At 42.0% G+C, this 21606-nt stretch overlaps 1 protein-coding gene across 3 annotated transcripts; it reads right to left on the bottom strand.

Annotated features, from left to right (window-relative positions):
• Positions 1 to 1514: 1514 nt before the first annotated feature.
• Positions 1515 to 21489, bottom strand: LOC117832884 (deleted in malignant brain tumors 1 protein-like). 3 transcript variants are annotated; one of them, XM_034712202.1, is made up of 8 exons: positions 21150 to 21489; positions 20995 to 21030; positions 18281 to 18595; positions 17655 to 17969; positions 16975 to 17268; positions 4579 to 4902; positions 2732 to 2865; positions 1515 to 2637 (listed from the first exon to the last, which is right to left on the bottom strand). In XM_034712202.1, the coding sequence occupies exons 1-7, from the start codon at positions 21211 to 21213 to the stop codon at positions 2837 to 2839; spliced, it is 1377 nt and encodes a 458-aa protein (XP_034568093.1). In that variant the 5' UTR covers positions 21214 to 21489; the 3' UTR covers positions 1515 to 2637; positions 2732 to 2836. The 3 variants fall into 3 exon arrangements, 2 of the variants coding, with proteins under 2 accessions (XP_034568093.1, XP_034568094.1); XM_034712203.1 differs by lacking the exon at positions 16975 to 17268; XR_004635277.1 differs by lacking the exons at positions 16975 to 17268; positions 17655 to 17969; positions 18281 to 18595 and having other exon boundaries at positions 21150 to 21486.
• Between the last annotated feature and the right edge of the window lie 117 nt (positions 21490 to 21606).

Here is a 21606-nt window from a genome sequence, read left to right on the forward strand (position 1 = left end):
AAGACTTGAGAAATGGGCTGGTCTCTCTGACCATGTTTTATCCTGGTTTAGTTCTTATCTTTTTAACAGACAGTTTTTTACCAGCCTCGGTGCCTGTGTGTCTCAGACACACGATTTTAACTATGGGATTCCTCAAGGAAGCATTCTTGGGCCTATTTATTCTCCTTATACATTTTACCCCTTGGACACATTATCTCAAGTCATCACATCAATTACCATTCTACGCAGATGACACCAACTATACATCTCTGTCTCACCCCACGACCCAAATGCTCTTCACCTCCCTCACCGCCTGCCTTTCTGACATCAATGTATGGATGAGCAAGAACTTTTTAAAATTAAACGAAGACAAAACTGAAATTCTTTTAATAGGACCCAAAGCAGCCCGAGAACAGCTCCAGACTACACTGAGAGATTTTAACAGTCAATTAATCAAAGGTCACAAACCTGGGAGTGGTTTTAGATCCAGATTTTAATTTTAATGCTCATTTTAACAAGGTCCTAAGTACTTCATTTTATCATCTTAGAAATATTGCAGAAGTCAGACCTTTTTTAACGCAGAAAGATGCCAAAATTTTAATTCATGCTTTTATTACAAGCCGCATTGATTACTGCAACTCCCCTTTTACGGGCCTGCCCAAAAAATCTCTCAGGAAGCTGCAGCTTGTTCAGAACGCTGCAGCTAGAGTTTTAACAAGGAGAAAGAAAACTGACCACATAACTCCTCTTTTAAAAACTCTGCACTGGCTCCCTGTTTCTTTTAGAATTGATTTTAAAGTCCTTTTACTTGTTTTTAAAGCTCTTAACAGCCTTGCTCCTCCATACATCACTGATCTCCTGTCATTTTATGTTCCAGCCCGATCACTGAGGTCCTCGAATGCTTCCCTTTTAAATGTTCCTCGTGTGTCTCACACAGGAACCGGCCAGAGGGCTTTCTGTTTTTATGCCCCTAGGCTGTGGAACTCTTTGCCTCTGGACATGAGAACGGCCAGCTCTCTGGGTGTTTTTAAAAGTAAACTTAAGACTTACCTTTTTAATCTAGCTTTTAATGTGGAGTAATTTATTTTAGCCCTGGACTGCATTTTCAGTATCATTATTATTATTATTTTTATTATTATTTTATTTTATTATTTTATTATCATTTTTATTATTTTATCATTATTATCTAAACCATTGTTTTAAACATGTATTTATTTATCTTATGTATTTATTGTGTTCACCTGATCTCGTTAACTCTACCTTATTTTAACTTTTATTCCACTCTTACTTATTTTATTAATTTTACTGTGTTGATTTTCTTTTCTTTTTTAAGTATTTCTTCTTTTTTCATGCCTTCTATAATTCTACCATTGCTGTTGTTTTCTCACTGTCTGTTACTCTGTGAAGCACTTTGGGCTACATGTTTCTATGTATGAAAGGTGCTATATAAATAAAGTTGAGTTGAGTTGAGTTGAGAAATAATCTAAAAAGTGCAGGCAAAAAGGCCCAATAAAAAATACAGGCAAAAGTCAAAACACTGATAAAACTTAAATGGATGGTTGCCGGTAGGAAGTGACACAATAGAACACACAATGATCTGGTGAATAGATCAGCACAAACATTATGTACACACAAACACAAAAACAGGCAGGTGAACTGTACATCAGCATGTACACCATGTCCTGCTTCACAGTTTTACAAACGTACATGAATAAGCAATAACTCCAGAGCGTTGCTGGTTGAAAAAACCATAAGTTTGACAAAATGATTTTTTTTTCCCGAGCCAAGGATACAAGTCAGAGAATAGCTAAAGGTACTAAATCCTGACTACTCTACACTATGGGCAGTATTTAGTCAACATTGTCGATGTCAACCACAGAAAGTGATCCAACTAAACTCAGGGAATTCAGGAGGCGTCATCCTCTGGGGCTTACAAATGTCTTTCATTGTAATCCATGCAACAGTTATTGATAAAGTTTATCAGTATCGACTGACTGACCAACAAAAAACAGGCTGCAATTGACTTCCCTCAATTTTGTGTGACTATATAAATGTATAGGTGTGTTCAACTTAAACTTTATAGACTAATTTAAAAAAAATGCATAATAAAATGCTTATCTAATTCTCCTGAGGCAGCAGAATTTCAGAGGCATTATTTTTCATTTCTTCATTTACGATCAGTTGACACTTCAATATTTTAATGCACATTTGTTTTGTAAAATGATTCACTTTGATTTAAGGGTTCAGTGCTTTAGCTGTGATAAACCATTGCTGACAAAAAGACATGTCAAAGGTTCTGATAAATATCCTTGTCGTCTCCATAAATGTCAACAGTTGCTTCAGTGAATGGTAATGGCTCTGTCACATTCTCATAGTCATCTTCCTCATCACTGGTTTCTTCTTCTTCATCATCTCCCGTTATGTTTTCATTTGCTCTAAAACACACCTCCTTGGCCTTTCTCATATTTGAATCCAGGCCTACAACCTCAGAAACTTGATCAATGAATCTATCTGGCTCCTCATAAATACTGTCTTCACCTGCTATTCCTGTTTTGTCTTTGAGGTTCTTGGTTTCTACTGTTTCAACATTCACATAGTCCTCCTCATCACCCTCATCATCCTCGTCATTGTCATAACAGTTCCCCATTCTCGCAGTCACTGAAACAGAAGCATTGGAACAACAAGTGAGTACTCATACATTTTTTTAGAGACATTGTGTATTTACTGTTATGCAAACTGTTATGGTAAGTACTTTGAGTTTGGACCAAAATTTCAGGCTGCTTGGCTTATGTCTCATTCCTGAAGACTACACAGACCACCATCAACACCACGAGCAGCAACAGCAGGATCCCAGCAGCTACTGAGGACACCAGCAGTACAGATACACTAGAAGGGAAAACAATTGATAAGTTTATCCTGAAAATCGATTATTCATTCCGGGTCTAATGCATTGCTAACATGGTGCTGATTCAAACTAGCGTGTTTCAGTGTATTGAAACTGCATAGCTGGCAATAGTCAGTTATTTTGTTCTAATTGTTAACAGCCGGATCAGGATCTGCCTGTTGACATATTCTCATTAGGCATCAAAAGAACAACCTTAATGTAGTTCACGTGCTATTTAAATATTTAAATCTCACCACACACTCAAGTCTGCAAAACTAAATTGGTTACCTGGGTTTGTAACCTATGGCATGTACATTGACAGTGTTTTATCCATTTTGTCCTAATACATTATGACTGAATATGGGAGCTCAAGTCTGTTCAAGGATCACCATCAGACTCCTCTGATCATCACCTCTGGTCGGACACCTCTGATCATGATGAATACTGCAGCAGGCTTCTTGTTGATGATTTAACGATGATTAAAGCACTAATACACTAATTTCCTGAAATGTGGTAATTTATATTGCACCCATTTACTATGGGGTGCCGTTTGTGAAGTGCACACAGAAAAATAACAGCAACAGTTCACCACATTAGCTCTTAAATGTCTTTAAAATGTAGTTAGAATTTTTTTTAATCACTTTTTTTTTTAATCACATTTAGAGCAATATCTGTGATATTTTTCACATTGTGACGAACACATTCAAGTTAAAATCACTGTTAAATTCAAATGCTAAATATATAATAATATATAATAATCAATATAAATTTAAATATTAAATATAAATCTTAATGTTAAATATAAATGTTAATATAACTGTTAAATGATGCTCTTCAATCCTAAATATTTAGCTAATATGCAAATTCACACTGCCACCAAGCGGAAGTACCAAATAAAAGCTTCATAAATCGATACAGATATCCCACCACAGTCAACTACAGGTTACTAGTTGAACTATAGGTTACTAGTTGGACTGCTGTCCACAATGTGGACACTGATTTAGCAGAAAATGTTGAAAAAGCAGTTTTGGCCATTAAGAGATTTCATAACGCTCCGAGAGAGTACCGACCCAGTCTATGGAACGGACAAGCTAAGTTAGTAATGCTAAGTTTGTATCGCTTTATGAAGCTAAATGTGGAGAAATGTTGCTGTTAATTTCAGTCTGCACAACTTTACAAACAGCGCCCCATATTTACTCTGCAATATGCAGTTTTACCAACAGTATCTCAATCTATCATCACTATTCTCTAAATTATCTCTTATACTTTCTGATATTTCTAATGACTAGTGGCTTTCTTTTAAGTAAACTGTGCCATTCACCTTTTTTATTTTTTGTATTGACATATAGTGAATTTTTCAATCTGCTGGTTTGTTCAACCAGCAATCATTGTGCAATTTTCAAGATTAGCTTTTCATCAAAACCCTGACTCTTGGCTGACTCTCACAACTGGAAATATTTTCTTTGGTTGAAGGTGCCCGAGGAGAGTTTGCAGGAAGGAGGAGACTTCCACAAGGTGACTGTTAGGAAAACAGTATTAAAGTTCCCCCTATTTTAGTTCACACTTTACTCCTGATATTTTCAGAAGTGCAGTAAAGAGGTTATAGAAAGAGATCTGGTGTTACAAACCTGATTTCTTATGTCACTGTTAAAAATCAATCTGCTATTTAATTAACGTTTTTTTAATGTAAACATGAAAAGCATTTGTCTACCTACGTGTAATAACAACCCCGATTGGTGCAGTTGCTGTAGAATTGAATCTCTGTGTAGACAGTTCAACCTCATACAAACAGCTGTAGTTGCCCTGATGTTCATACTCAACAACAGGGAATTCAAAGGAGGCAGAGTGGTTGACTGCTGGCTTTATGACAACGGTGCTGGCATCAGATGAGATGAGAAAGAATCGGCCGTCAGGATAGCTGCAGTTGATTGAGCATAGGAAGACAAGGCTGTAACCCCTGGTAACCTTTGCACCTTCAGGACTCCAGACCAGCCCTTTGTTTGGAGATGTCAGGGAGATGCTTGGCTGCTGCAGTTGCACTGTGTTCAAAAGAAAAAAGGGATGAAGAAAAAAATAAGAGTCTTGGATAACAAAAAAAAGGTGAAAATAAGATCAATATTTACGTATGAATATTGATTAAGCTACACAACTCTGAAAACCAAAAGACAACACTTTCAATCCAAAATTTAAAAGATAAATTGAAAAACTAAGAAATAGGACAAGATTACATTTAAATCTCTAACATTTGTCAAATTTGGCCACTTCTGATTTTTTCTTTTTTTTTTTAAAGCAACTTCACCATAAAGTACATGTAATATTATTAAATGAATGTAACCATAATTCTAAACAAGACCCAAACCAAATAACAATAATATTGAAATGATACCACCTAATGCAATGATAAAGGACATATACACATACTGGAATACCATTTGTAATGCATTTGTGTTATTATAATATATAATAAAGGTACAGAGTGTAGAAATATTTAGTAATAATGCCCACCCTAACGTTTGTGAAGTTTCGGATATGACAGTGGACTTCAAAGACAAGAGGCTGCTGTGATGCCTGATATGTATGATCCTCCATTTTTTCAAAATTTTAAAAATCCATTTTATTTTGGGCGCCTTTCAAATCACCCAAGGTCACCTTACAGATAATAAAAACAGTCATCATTAAAACATCATAAAAACAAACAAACAAACAAACAAATGGAAAGAGTCATAAATAAAAACTAAAAACTAGGGAAGTGCAGAGAGTCCAGTTAGAGGGAGTAAGCCAGTTTGAAAAGGTGAGTTTTGAGTTGGGATTTGAATGATGTTGTGGAGTCCGACTGTCTTATATGTGGGGGGAGGGAGTTCCAGAGTCTGGGTGCTGAGCAGCTGAAGGCTCAGGCACCCATGGTACTGAGGGGTGACGGTGGGATGGTTAATAGTCCAGCAGAGGGAGCGGGAGGGAGTGTATTCATGAAGGAGGTCACGGAGGTAAGTGGGGGCCAGGTTGTGAAGAGCTTTGTAGGTGAGGAGAAGGTTTTTGTAATGGATGCGGTGTTGGACAGGGAGCCAGTGAAGTTGGATGAGCACAAGAGTGATGTGGTCAGATGATTTGGTGCGGGTGATGATCCGGGCGGCCGAGTTCTGAATGATTTGCAGTCTGTTGATGAGTTTGGTGGGGAGTCCGGTGAGGAGGGCATTGCAATAATCAATGCTGAAAGTGACGAATGAGTGAACCAGGATTTCGGTGCTGGATTGGGACAGTGATGGGCGGAGTCTGGAGATGTTGCGGAGGTGGAAGAATGCAGTCCGGGTGATGTTTTGAATGTGAGGTGCGAATGAGAGGGTGCTGTCCAGAATGACGCCGAGGCTCTTGACTTGGGGTGAGAAGGGTACAGGGAATCCGTCGATGATGATGGGTGGGGCTGGGATGTGTTGGGATTTGGTGAGGGTGGATTTGGAGCCGATGAGCAGGGCCTCGGTTTTATTCCCATTGAGTTTTAGGAAGTTCCTGCTCATCCAGCTCCGGATGTCTGCAAGGCAGGTGATGAGGGAGGTGGGAGGAATGGCAGCAGTGGGTTTGGAGGAGATGTAGACCTGAGTGTCATCGGCGTAGCAGTGAAAATGGACCCCCATGGTGACGGAGGAGTGTGCCCAGGGGGAGGAGGTAAATGATGAAAAGGAGTGGACCCAAAACTGACCCTTGGGGGACACCCAGTGAAACACCCGAACACCCAGACTTGTGGTTCCTTAACTGCACGAATTGTTGATGGTCGGTGAGGTATGATGTGAACCAGGAATGTGCAGCACCAGTGATCCCAATGCCAGCCAGGCGGTCCAGGAGCAGTGGGTGGGAGATGGTATCGAATGCAAGGTCGAGGAGGATGAGAATGATGAGTAGTCCGGAGTCAGCTGCACGGAGGAGGTCGTTGGTGATTTTTACCAGGGCTGTTTCGGTGCTGTGTTGTGGACGGAAACCAGATTGGAAGGGTTCATGGAGGTTGTTTGTGTCGAGGTGGGACTGTACTTGAGCGGCAACCACCCTTTCAAGTGTTTTGGAGATGAAGGGGAGGTTGGAGAAGGGCCGGTAGAGGTTCAGGTCAGCTGGGTCAGCACCAGGTTTTTTCAGGATGGGTGTGATAGCCAGTTTGAGAGTGGGGGGTACAGTACCAGTGGTGAGGGAGGAATTAATTATGTTGGTGATCATGGGAGAGATGGACGGTAGACAGGCTTTGACGAGGGAGATGGGAAGAGGATCAAGCTGAAAGGTGGTGGTTTTGGCTTTATGGATGAGTTCAGAGATGGTGTGTTCTGATGCTGGGGTGAAGTCGGAGAGGGAGCTGATGAGAGGTTGGTCAGTGGTGGTCATCCAGGGTGATCGTTTGAGGAGGTGGAAGATGAGGCCAGTTGTTGGTGAATGGTGTTGATTTTAGAGCTGAAGAAGTCCAGGAAGGCAGTGCTCTGATCAGTGGAAATGTCTGGAGGGAGGGTAATAGGAGGCTGAAGTAGGTGGCTGACTGTTGAGAAGAGGACTCTGTTGTTACCTGTACCAGTGTTGATGAGGTTGGAGTAGTATGAGGATTTGGCAGTGGTGAGGGCGTTCTTGTAGAGGTATAGATGATCCGTGTACATTTGGCTGTGTACAGTGAGTCTGGTCTTTTTGTACAGTCGCTCCAGTCGACGGCCATGGGCTTTGAGCTGGCGGAGGTCAGGGGTGAACCAGGGGCAGTGTGAGTGAATGAGACTGAGCGGGTTTTCAGAGGAGCCAGGGAGGTGAGGGAAGATGAGAGACAGTTGTTATAGTGAGTCACCAGGTCAGCAGGGGAGGAAGCCGGGGGAGGGCTGGGGTAGGAGCTGATCAGGGTGGAGAGGTCTGTGGTGTTGATATGTTTGATGTTTCTGAAGGAGATGGTCCGTTGTTCTTTGGCTTTGTGTAGTTGGGTGTGAATGTCAAAAAGTACAGCTTTGTGGTCAGAAATGGGGAAATCAGTGACATTAAGGTTAGTGGGAGTGATGTCAGTGCAGCAGATTAAGTCCAGTATGTGACCTTTGTTATGGATTGGTAAATTGACGTGTTGTGTGATACCGAGACAGTCCAGGAGTGATGTGAAGTCGTTAGCAAAGATACTGGATGGGTTGTCAATGTGGATGTTGAAGTCGCTGGGGAGGATAACAGTGGGGGACATTGCACATACAGATGTTAGGAGTGATGAGAATTCATTGAGGAAGACAGCAGAGGGTTTTGGTGGTCTATAGATGGTAACAATGATGGTGGGTTTGGGGCCAGTGAGTTTAACAACTAAACATTCAAAAGAGGAGTGAGTGGGGACAGTGACAGCAGTAACTTTGATGTTGTCCCGGTGAAGGAGAGCGATGCCCCCTCCCGGTAGTACGGGGTTTACTAATAAAAGAGAAACCCGGTGGGGCCGCCTCATTAAGATGGGAAAAGTCGTTTTGCTGTTGCCAGGTCTCAGTGAGGCATAGAATGTCCAGGTTCCGCTCAACAATAAAGTCAGCGACCAACAGAGCCTTATTAGTGAGGGATCTGACATTGAACAGACAGAGCTTCAGACAGAGGTGAGTGGTGTGTATGTGGTTGCTTTGAGCGTCCTCCGCGTTTTCAGCAATCCGTGGGCGCAGGTAAGCGTCCAGGAGAGCTGGCAGGGTGGCAACGGACCGGTCCGAATGGGTGTGCTTCGTGGGGCACACCAGCGCAGGCTATCCAGCCACAGAGTGCGGAGAGGAGCCACAAGAGTCCCGAACAGGTGAGCCCCGTACCGGCGAAGCCAGCCTCAGGCTAACGAGTAGCAGACAGGTAGAGTAACTGGTGCTTCGGGGTCGCTGTGTCTTAGATCAAGACAAGCCGAATTGACGGGTGGTTTTAAAGTCCAACATTCATTCGAGACAATTTTTTAAAAAGGTCAAGATGTAACGACAAGACGACGAAAATAGCGAAAACATGAGAGAGGTTTCGGGATGAGAGAGGTTTCGGGATGAGAGAGGTTTCGATGACGCTGTGATTCCCGTTCTCCGCGAGACTGGTGTAGATTCAACATTGCGGCGCCCGGTGCCGGTTTTTGAAAACAAACAAATCTCATACACCGTTATCGTAATATAACTTAACTAAAGAATAACTCCGTGAATCAGGACACGTAAAACCAATACTCGACAACCCTGGAGCAGCTGGAGGACTTCATAGACAGTTACTACTACCAACAGGCTGCTGAAATGGGTAAGAAAGGGAAACAAGCGGCTTCTGCCCCTTCTGCAAAACGCCAGCGTTCCCCTGATTCCTCACCTAATGTATCTTTCGCCTCCAAATCCGACTCGCCGACCCAAACAGATGCTCCGTCAACAACCCCGAGGTTAGTGAAACTTTAATCTCGATTAATAACCATCTCTCCTTGATGGACTCGCGCATCGCTCTCATTGAGTTAATGCATAAAGAATTCCAGGAGCTCAGACCAGTTTAGAATTTTGTTACGAGCAAATTACTAAACTAAACTCGGAGAATAAACAACTTAAAACTGCCGTCCAAACTCTCTCTGCCGATATGTCAGGTATCCAAAGAGTGAATAAAGAACTGAAAGAGACCGTGTTAGAGCTGCAGGTCCGATCTATGCGGGATAATTTAATATTCTCTGGCATTCCTGAAACTGCCGGTAACAATCCCGCGGAGTCTGAAGAGGCATTAAAAAACTTCATGGCCTCCAAATTAAAGATCACTGGTGACAAGCTAAAACAAATCACCTTCCACCCGCGTCCACCGCCTCGGAGCAGTTAAAAGAGACAACAAACAACCGCGTCCGATCATAGCCAAGTTTGAGCATTATAAACAGAAAGAGTTTGTTAAAAAACAAGGTGTACAGCTCAAAGGGACAAACTACGGCATGAACGACCAGTACCCCAAAGAGATACTGGCTCGGCGTAAAATCCTCTTTCCGATCCGCAAAGAGAACATTGCCAGACAACGGAGAGCCGTGATAGCAGTAGATAAATTATATATCGATGGCCAGCTGTTCCGGGACCACGAACTGACCCCGTGGTTATTCTAACCTTAACACTCCGGATAGTACCGACAATATATTGATAAATACTCACACCAGTCTCACACGTACCTCCACAACTAATGACCCGACTTTTCCTTTGTTTCTATTATTTATTTATTTATTGTCTTTCTCACAACCTTTGTATCTTGCACCCTCACATTTGTCCGTTCAATCCCGCGGAGTCTGAAGAGGCATTAAAAAACTTCATGGCCTCCAAATTAAAGATCACTGGTGACAAGCTAAAACAAATCACCTTCCACCGCGTCCACCGCCTCGGAGCAGTTAAAAGAGACAACAAACAACCGCGTCCGATCATAGCCAAGTTTGAGCATTATAAACAGAAAGAGTTTGTTAAAAAACAAGGTGTACAGCTCAAAGGGACAAACTACGGCATGAACGACCAGTACCCCAAAGAGATACTGGCTCGGCGTAAAATCCTCTTTCCGATCCGCAAAGAGAACATTGCCAGACAATGGAGAGCCGTGATAGCAGTAGATAAATTATATATCGATGGCCAGCTGTTCCGGGACCACGAACTGACCCCGTGGTTATTCTAACCTTAACACTCCGGATAGTACCGACAATATATGACAAATACTCACACCAGTCTCACACGTACCTCCACAACTAATGACCCGACTTTTCCTTGTTTCTATTATTTATTTATTTATTGTCTTTCTCACAACCTTTGTATCTTGCACCCTCACATTTGTCCGTTCAATCCCGCGGAGTCTGAAGAGGCATTAAAAAACTTCATGGCCTCCAAATTAAAGATCACTGGTGACAAGCTAAAACAAATCACCTTCCACCGCGTCCACCGCCTCGGAGCAGTTAAAAGAGACAACAAACAACCGCGTCCGATCATAGCCAAGTTTGAGCATTATAAACAGAAAGAGTTTGTTAAAAAACAAGGTGTACAGCTCAAAGGGACAAACTACGGCATGAACGACCAGTACCCCAAAGAGATACTGGCTCGGCGTAAAATCCTCTTTCCGATCCGCAAAGAGAACATTGCCAGACAACGGAGAGCTGTGATAGCAGTAGATAAATTATATATCGATGGCCAGCTGTTCCGGGACCACGAACTGACCCCGTGGTTATTCTAACCTTAACACTCCGGATAGTACCGACAATATATTGATAAATACTCACACCAGTCTCACACGTACCTCCATAACTAATGACCCGACTTTTCTTTTGTTTCTATTATTTATTTATTTATTGTCTTTCTCACAACCTTTGTATCTTGCACCCTCACATTTGTCCGTTAACATATCCCTCCACAATCACAAGCTAACAATAGCCAGTATATATGGACCAAATCAGGATGACCCAGACTTCTTTCACACATTCTTCTCTCTACTGAACAACTTACCAAGTGCAGACATTATCATTGGTGGTGATTTAACACCGTTCTCGATTCTCCTCTAGACAGAACAAGCAAGGGAGGAAAACCCAAAACATCTCAAGCAGCAAGGACCCTAAAACAGTATATGGAGGACTACGGCCTCGGAGATAGCTGGAGGATAAACCATCAGTCAGAAAGAAAGTACACCTTTTTCTCACAAGTACACCACACATTCTCGAGAATCGACTACTTCTTAACTAGTAATTCACTTCAGTCAGTCATTACAGAGACACATATACACCCCACAATCATTAGCGATCATGCTGCAGTATCGTTAAATCTAAATATTAATATGCAACAGAAACCCTCCATCAGATGGAGACTCAATACATCATTGTTAAAAGATGATGACTTCAATCAGTTCTTCAACCAAGAATGGTCATTTTTCTTGGAAACAAATGACTCCCCAAACATCTCACCTACACTGCTATGGGAAACCGCCAAAGCGGTATTACGTGGCAGAATCATTTCATTTTCATCCTACAAAAAGAAGAAAGAAGTACTAAGAGAAAATAATTTACAATCAAAAATAGTAGAAATAGAAACTTGCTGAAAAACCAACAGAAAGCCTTCTTGGTGAGATCAGGAGACTCAAACTGGAGCTAAATGAAATTGTCAATAAAAAAAACACATTCCAGCTAGAAAGACTAAGACTCAATGACTATCAAAATAGCAACAAATCAACTAAATATCTGGCTAATCTAATCAAACAGAACAAAGAAAAAAGCAACCATCTCATGTATCAAAGACTCTACAGGTAAACCTCTCCACAACAACAATGAAATTAATGACGTGTTTAAGGAATTCTATAGAAAACTATACACATCTGACCTCAACCCAAGTGAAGATGGAATTAATCAATTGCTTAACCCAATTAAACTTCCACAGCTCGTAGAAGATCAAGCAAATAATTTAGACAGACCCATATCTCCAGAAGAAATTTTTCACGCCATCAATAAATTCCAAATATAAAGCTCCTGGTCCTGATGGTTTCCCTATCGAATTCTTCAAGCACTTTTGGGAAACCATATCTCCGCTCTTTATCCGTATGATTACAGCACTCACAACTTCAGCCATAATTCCTGAAGGTGTTATCCCATCCCTCATCCACCCCGACCAAACAGGTTTTATTAAAGGACGTCAATCATCTGACAACATCAGGAAGCTATTTAACTTAATGCAATTATCACAACAAAAAGACACAGAAAGTGTAATATTATCATTAGATGCTGAGAAAGCTTTTGACAGCAGAGTAGACAACTGGACATTCTTATTCCTAACTCTAAAAAAATTTGGATTCAAAAAGACAATTATAGGATGGATTAGAGCACTTTACACTTCACCAATGGCCACTGTCTCCACTAATGGGTTCATTTAAAAAAACTTCCCCCTGCACAACGGTACTAGACAAGGATGCCCACTCTCTCCTTCCCTCTTTGCACTATTCATCGAACCACTTGCAGCTTCAATCAGAGAAAATAGAAATATAAGAGGTTTCCAAACATCTACAACAGAACATAAAATAATTCTTTACGCAGATGACATACTACTCCTATTAAAAGACCCCCAATCCTCCCTCCCAAAATGCTTTAATATAATCGCGTCATTTTCAAAAAAATCCGGATACTCTGTTAACTGGTCTAAGTCCACAATCTTACCAAACAAATTAGAAGAAAAAAAAGTAGCAGCACTAGCTTCCAATCACCAACTCAGAACAGGGAATATCAAATACTTGGGCATTAATATCTCCCCCAAACTGTCTGATTTGTTTAATCTAAACTTCTCACCTCTCCTACTAACAGTCGAACAGGACCTACGCCGCTGGTCTAACCTCCCTTTATCACTATTAGAAAGAATATCATCAGTAAAAATGTCTATCCTTCCTAAAATCAATTATTTATTCACAATGATTCCAGTCACACCAAATAACTCCTGGTTCAAATCAATTAACTCGGCAATAACCAAATTCTACTGGAAAAATAAAACACCAAGAATAAAACTTACTACTCTCCAAAAACCCAAAGCCCAAGGCGGACTTGAATCTCCGGACTTTGAGCTTTACCATCTATCAAGCCAATTGAAATATTTGATACAATGGCACAGAAAATGTAATTCCTCCTGGCTTGATATAGAACAAGCACTCTGTGGGGACCTTCAACTAGCCGACCTTCCATTTATCACACAAAATATAAAACAACACCAGTGTTTCAAAAGTATAACAATAGCAACGACCCTCAAAGCTTGGTGGAAAGCTGTTAAAATCACAAAGTCTCAACAAATTGCCCATCCCTCCGCTCTCCCATCTGGAAAAACCCTGATTTCTCTTTTAAAAAGAAACCACTCCACTTCCCCAACTGGGTGAAAAAGGGCATCACGCACCTTCAGCACATTACGGAGGAAAACACTCTCATCAGCCTCACCAAACTAGCCCAGAAATTTAGTATCACTCCAAACTTTTTAGAATACATACAACTACAATCTATATAACACCAATCCTAAATAGCATTGTTAACTCGCCGGATGACCCCATTCCAATTGACAGAATCTTAAATATCTTCATCAAAAAAAAGAGCATGTAAAAAATATACGCAATCTTAAACCAGTCCGACACCTCGGTGTCATTACCGATATCAAAATGGGAATCAGATCTCTCAATAACAACTAACTGTGACTTCTGGAATCGAATCTGTATATACAACTTCAATAAAAGCATTAGCAAAAACTTACAACTTATCCAGTATAAAACCATCCATAGGACACACTACACTGTGGCAAAACTACACAAAATGGGATTATCAGAAACAGACAAATTCACCAACTGTATTCAAGATACAACAGACACATATCTCCATGCATTTTGGACCTGCACACCGGTCCGCCAATTCTGGCAACAAGTCATCGACAGATTGTCAACCATGCTCAACTGCAACATCCAGCTTTGCCCAACAACTTGCATCCTTGGCGACATATCGGAAATAACACAACATAATAAACATTCCACCATTCTCTTAACGGCCCTAATCATAGCAAAGAAGACTATCCTCTTAAATTGGAAATCAAAGAGAAATCTAAACATTAAGATTTGGGAGAATCTACTAATGGACCAAATATCAATAGAGAAATGTTGTGCAACAGTTAATAATACACTGACTCATTTGAAAGCAGCTGGCTACCAATCATCACTAAATTAACAGCTTTAACTAACTGATCTCCAAACAACCACAAAACAAAACAAAACAAAATAGTAGACTGCCAAATATTTTCATGACTTGACTTTTCCAATATACTTCTCTCCAACCTATTGACTTACACCCACATTCACAAACACATGGACACCCTCTTACAAAGGTTCATCATATACACACAATCACAAACCACACACATACACGTTTATATGCTCACACCCGCATACATATACAGGAGCTTTAAAGGGGCCTTGCGGTAACTCTCGATGGCCCTTGGGATCCGACCTGGCACGAGTGGTCGGCCCCGCGCCCCGGGGTGGTTGGGGCAGTGGGTTTGGTGGGGCCCTTCGCGGTGTGGGTGGCTGGGCCCTGTGGTTGGGCTCAGGGCCTTTTGACGGGGGGGCTGGCGGTGCCTGCCGGGTGCCTGCGCGGCCTCTGGTTCTACTGGTGGGGGAGGTGGGGGTTGTGGGGTTTGGTCCTGGGTTCCCCCTCTGGACGCTTCTGCACTCTGTCCCTGTGGGTGCCTGGGCGGGGCCTGGGGGGCCTCCTGGGTCCTGGGGGTTCGGTACCGGGGGCGGGTGGGCGGGTTGGGCGGGCGGGCGGTGTCCTGGACTGGGGTTGGCCGGCCGGCGTGGTGGGGGGGTGGTGGTGGGGTCCATTCATTGGCCGGCTTTCCCTTCTGGTCTCCCCGGTTGGTTTTGGCCCTCCTCTGGCCGGCTGCGCCTACTGTGCCTGTGGGGCCTGCGGCGGGGGTTGGATTGGGGCATCACATGGTGCCGGGTTCCCCTCCCTGGCTGCTCCCTGCCTCCCTGTGGGATACTGGGGGGGATCTCGGGTCGGGTGCCACGCCCTGCAGGGCGGCTGTGGGACTTGTCTATCGCGGGGTGGGGGGGCTGGTGGGTGGGGCTGGGGGGGTCGGGGACTGCTGGATTGGGCTTGCCGCAGACGGGCCCTGCCTCTTTTAACGCACTTCACTAGAACAGTTGGACAAAAAAAAGAAAAAAAGACAATAGGGTTGGGGGTGCTGATGGGTGGGCGGGTTTTATACAGGGGGGAGGGGCAGATGATGGGGCATTAGTGCACCAAGGCTCCCCCCCCCCCCTCTCCCGCCTCCCTTCCACCCCCTTATTTTAATGCACCTCACTAGATACTGATATAGGTAAAGACATGGGGTGGGGGGTGTGGGTTGGGTGGACCGGTTTTATACTGGGGGGGGCAGATTGTGGTGCAGTAGTGCGCTACGGCTCTCCTCTTTGGGGGTGGGGTGCGCGCAGCTGGGGGGGGTGTTACTACGGCAGCCATTGGGGTGTCCCTCTATGCCCCCGCGGCCTGGTCCATCAGTCGCAGGGCGTGGGTGGGGGCGTGGCTGGGGGGAGTGGTCGGGCCGCCTGGGGGGGGCGGGGGGGATTGGCCCTGCCGCCTCCGCCCTCCCCCCGCTCCGGCGCGCCGGTTGGCGGGCTCTGGTCCTGGTCCTGCCCGTCTGCCTGGCTGTCTGCTCCTGATGCCGGCCCCCTCGGCCCTGGTGGCTCCTTTGGCTCCGTCTTGGGGGGCTGTGGGGGCGGTGTTGTGGGGGTGTCCCTTGGGGGGGCTGCGGGATCTCTCCCCCCTCACCCCCCTTTCCTCCTACTGGGTGACCTGGGGTTCGCCCTGGGTGCTCCGGCGGTACCTGTTTGCTTCCGGTCTGGGTCCTTGGCTTGTCCCCTGGCCTGGGTCTCCCGCGGCGGGTTGGGTCCTTCGGTCTGACTGCTCTCGCGGCCGGGGTGCCGGGCCGTACCGCCCGGCTGATCTGACCCAAGTGGTTTCATCTGCACCAGTGGTGGTCTCGTTACACAAATAGAACACAGCACGGCGGCAACCCTCTGCGACCCAAGCTTCAGTAATGATTGTGGACACTAAGGGTTGCTTATTCATTAGTATCACCCCACGGATTTTTTTTGGCATCATGGTGAGATGGTCCCTCTCCATCTAAGTTTGTTAGGTCTTTCTCTCCTTCTCTCTCCCTGTCCCTTTGTATATCCTTGTGTAATCTTTCTTTCACTTTATCTTATTTTTTTATTTTTTATTTTTTGGCCCACCTAGGTGTGCACGCCCTCTTTTACAGAACATGATATTAGCTTCCAATAAAAGATAGGCCAGAGTTCTAAGAGGGATGGTGATGGTTGCATGCACACAGTCACAAGCACAGAAGAAAAAGGTTTTCTTTCTTTTCTTTTGCTGCAAGAATAAATTACATTAATATTTGACAGTTTGTGACAAACATGACACAAACCAGAAATGTATATGCAGACAAGAGAAAAAAATAAAAAAAATAAAAATAGCGAAAACAGCAGAGGAGGCGCGGCAGCAGCTTGCCAGCGGTCCCTCTCTCGCAAAGCATATCAGATAAATGATTAGTGAATTGAATTCTACACTTAACATTTATAAATGTATTATATAATGTTACATTTGAGAAACTGATTATTTTTTTTGTCCTTACCGGTAACAGAGAGACTGATTGGGTCACTCAAGGGGGAGCTGGAAGTCTGACTTTTAATACTCTTCTCATACTGGCACTGATAGGATCCGTCATGATCAAAGTTCACTTTCATGATGTTGAAGGTGGCAGTGGCAGAATTTGGTGTTTGGGTCATTCTGAATGAGCCTGAAGTTTTCTTAAGGATGAATGTGCCCCCTAGAAGATTGGTTGTAATAGAACAACTGATACTGACACCCTGACCCCAGGAAACCTGACCAACAGTGATCATGGAAATGCTGGGCTTTGGTAGGCTTGCTGTAAAAAGAAGTACAAAGAGTTTGTTTTACAAAAATGGTGAAAACTATGAATGATACAGGTGCTTACTCATGACAACCCTACTTTTATTCCTAGTGAAGCTGAATCTTCTAGATTAATGTTTTATGCCTCCTTGAAAGACCAGAATACTTCTATTTTTTCATGGACTGTTCTGTTAACCTCATTTTGGCAAAATACAATTTTGTGGGAACAAACACATTCTGGATTTTTCCAGTTAAATTAACTGCTTAGTCTTATCCTCCATAAGCTTAAAACTGTGAAAGACTCCATGAGTACTAAATCAGCAGACATCTCAGTCATATATTTTGACCCATCTCAGGAAAAGATCACACATGCAATCATGAATATCATAAACAACAGCTTACCAGAGCAGACCACACCAGCATCCTCAGTGTGTCCACAGTCATGCTTCCCAAATCCTCTGTGCCCACACTCATTTAGAGAGCTTTCACTTCCTGAACAGGACACGTCATCCAGCAAGATTGGATCACTTCCTGCACCAAAAGCAGCTCCTCCAGGAGCACTCAGTGCTGTCCCACAGTTCAACTGTCTGCAGACCACCTTAGCATCATTTAAGTCCCAATTGTCATCACAGACTGTTCCCCAGTTACTGTCAGACAGGATTTCAACTCTTCCTGAGCACTGAGTAGAGCCAGACCCACTCAATCTGAGTCTAACATCTAGGAAATTAAAATATAGTAAGAGAAAAGGAAAAACATCATTGCTTGAAAGAACATGTTTTTTAGAATGTTAGATTTTTAGTTGGGATATGTAAAATTTTGCTTTTAGTGGCCCCTTTGGCAAATGGGTTTATTTACGCACTTTGTATCAACATTTAAGATGTTATTCTGATTTTGCTGCAGGTTTTGGTTACAATTTTTTTGCATCTGGAGAGCTCTTAAAAGCGACACAGACCCCGTTTAAAAAAGAACAGTTGATTTACAGATTGGGGCATGTTGATTTTAAAACTTTGTACTCAAACTTTTCTCACCCGAACAGACCACACCAGCATCCTCACTGTGTGTACAGTCATGTGTCCTGAATCCTCCGTGCCCACACTCATTTAGAGAGCTTTCACTTCCTGAACAGGACACGTCATCCAGCAAGATTGGATCACTTCCTGCACCAAAAGCAGCTCCTCCAGGAGCACTCAGTGCTGTCCCACAGTTCAACTGTCTGCAGACCACCTTAGCATCATTTAAGTCCCAATTGTCATCACAGACTGTTCCCCATGTCCTGCCATACAGGATTTCAACTCTTCCTGAACACTGATTGGACCCAGACCCTCTCAATCTGATTTGACCACCTATTTAAAAAGAAAGAACATTGATTAAAAAAAAAAAAAGAATTATAATTAAGACACATAAAAACTGTATCCTAAAACCACTTTTGCAAAAAGTTATTAAAGTTACCAGGGTTATTTCTCATGTGTTCTGGCATAAGATGTATTCTTGCTTTAAAGTTTTGTTTGTCTACACACAAATACTGGTACTTGAGAACAATGACCACAACATGTAACCCATGCATGCACCAACCCCCTGAACCAGTTCTGCTAAACTACAAGCACAATTCCTGCTTTACACTCAATTGCAGTTCTAAAAAACACCTTTTTCAAAACACTTCACACAATTCTCTGCATTTGGCACAATTTTCATGAAGAAAATCTCTTGTTTTCACTACTATAAACACTGACTCATCACATGGCAAACACCTGTCACACAGTTTACAATTAGCAATCAGAGCTTTATTTCCCCTGCTGCTTGGCCAGGGAAAACATTGCTTGTTCTGTGGATGAGGTGCTGTGGCCAGACTGAAACAGAGGATGCAGCATAGTTTTATTTTACTGAAACTGTATACAGTAAATTCTTCCGTTGTTTTGTATGTTGACTACTGTATGTGCAACTTTGTGTTTGTTGGGATGTACACTGTGTACACAGTTTTTTGGGGGGGAAATAAAATATATTTGTTACCGTGTATTTGTGTGTTTTGAGTATAAAAACAATATTCTAAAATATTTTACTACACACGTATGTATGTACTGTCTGTAGTAAGTGTAACACTGAACAAAAAAAAAGGCCTAAGTCATTATAATGAATGGAGAAGAGGTGTTTTCCATTCATCATAGTGTTTTACGTTGAGCACATCAGTGTTCAACTGGTTCTTACAAATGTCTATTCATATGGTGGTTTGTGTGTGTCATTTGAAAACAAAATACCATTTTGAGAAGAAAGTTTCATTTTACAGGAGAACTGAAGGACTTTACCCATTGTGTGTGTGTTTTTTGATTGTATGTGTAGAGTTCTGAGAGTATGAGGCATGCTTTCAGAAAATGTGTGTAATCAATCGTGAAAAACTTTAAGTACAAGTCATCAAAAAATTTAATTTTAACACATTCCTTTCATGTTCAAATGTAAATATACATGTTAATTGTTAAATATAAATATTAAATATAATTTTACAGTGTGAATTTGTATGGGGCGCTGTTAGTACCAAATAAAAGCTTCATAAAGGGATATAGATATCCAATCATAGTTTGTCAGTATTAAATTATACAGGATACTAGCCAGACTGCTTGCCATGAAAATGTTGGCAAGGTAGTTTTGGAGGCCATTAAGACATTTCACAACATTCAGAGACAGTACTGACTCAGTCTATGGTATGGACAAGCTTAGCTGCAATTGCTAAGTCTGTATCGCTTTATGAAGCTTTTATTTGGTATATCCGCTAGGCAGCAGTGTGAATTTGTATATTAGCTAAATATTAAGGATCACAGAGCAACATTCAACATTTAGATTTAACAATCAACATTTAGATTTCACATTAAAAATTTAGATTTAACATTTAAAATTTAGATTTATATTTAGCAATTAACATGTATAATTTTATTTAGCGTTTTGATTTAACATTGGTTGTAAGTTAAATATATTTTTCATAATGAAACTGAATTTGCAGAAGATCACAAATATTGCTTTAAATGTGATAGATAAAAGGTGACTTTTAAAAATTCACTACGTTTATGATGTTTTGGAGCTAAATGTGGAGAATTGTTGCTGTTATTTTCAGTGTGCACAACTTTGCATACAGCGCCCTATACATGCACCAGGAGATCTAGTTGGGGCAGGTAACTTTCGGACAAAATAAGTCACAATGACAGTTTTGTGGTAGCTTGAGTCCATCCCGCCCTTTCACAAATCTTGCTTTTATGCTGCAGGATATGGTTTTCATCTGCTCATCTCCAATAAGCTTCACAGACCACAACAATAATTATAAATAACAAACACACAAACAAAAAAAATAGTTATTCCACACTCTCTCTTCCCAGTTTCTTACTCTATCCACTGTCCTATATTCTGAATAAAGGCATTAAAAGCCCAAAAATAATCTTGGAAACAAACAAAGCTGTTGTTTACATTATAATACATTAGGTTACATTTTTTATGCCCCATGTATTTTGAGCTGACATTTAGCTCTGGACATTTCACTTCTTGAAACTTGAACTAGACACTTTGTATACATCACCTCAGCCCTCACCCAGCTATCATTTCAGGCTGTCACCCAGTCGCTACCGTACTAGACTTCCACCCTTACAGAGTAGAACCAGGCCCATCTAATCTGCCACTTTCAGGTACATAAGACTTAATAAACAAAACTAATAAGTTTTATTATTTAAGAGGAATTTAACATTATTCACGAAAATGGACTGACCTTCTGCGGGTGACGAAAAAGTCAAGAGGAGACAAACTAGAAGAGAGAAGAGAAATAAGTCTTGTCACATTCAAGACTCTGAAAAGAGTACAACAAATGGCTAACCACTTTTTAAAACTGCATTTAAAAGTTACATTTTTGAAATTCTTCCTTACCCAGATCAAGCAAATGTTCCTCTGTTGTTTGCTCTTCATGGCTGACACAGTGAGCTTGTATCATTATCAGTGACAGCACAAATGCAGAAAATCGACTAAAATACCCGCAGAAACGCTTTGCCGTGCATGTCCTTTCTGAAGTACTTCCTCTTTATGTCTCTTGTGGTTTAAAAAAAAAAAGCAGCTGGAGAACTCAGCAGATTAAAACCATAGAATTCAAAGTGCAAAAGCAGACTCACAGAGACATCAAATATTTAATATCCTTTGATCTTAACACTTTTTAATGAATAGTTTTGACAGCTCTGTAACCTTGAATTCTTTCATTTCTTCAATTCTAGTGCTTTATCATATTAATTTCATTTTGTAACCGGCTGATTAGCGCTCATGCCCCACAGCTGGTGGGAACCAATCACCTGCGGTTACCTGGTAGTTTGCGGGGATAAATTGAGTGACGGAG

Source organism: Notolabrus celidotus, chromosome 20 (genome assembly GCF_009762535.1).
Source record: "Notolabrus celidotus isolate fNotCel1 chromosome 20, fNotCel1.pri, whole genome shotgun sequence".
In the NCBI taxonomy this organism is placed as follows: Eukaryota; Metazoa; Chordata; class Actinopteri; order Labriformes; family Labridae; genus Notolabrus; species Notolabrus celidotus.

Coding starts and splice junctions, on each gene's coding strand:
- LOC117832884 (XM_034712202.1), bottom strand. CDS start 21,213: ATGATACAAGCTCACTGTGTCAGCCATGAAGAGCAAACAACAGAGGAA. Junction 17,970..18,280: donor TGCTGGTGTGGTCTGTTCGG/GTGAGAAAAGTT, acceptor TTAATTTCCTAG/ATGTTAGACTCAGATTGAGT. Junction 17,269..17,654: donor TGCTGGTGTGGTCTGCTCTG/GTAAGCTGTTGT, acceptor TTCTTTTTACAG/CAAGCCTACCAAAGCCCAGC.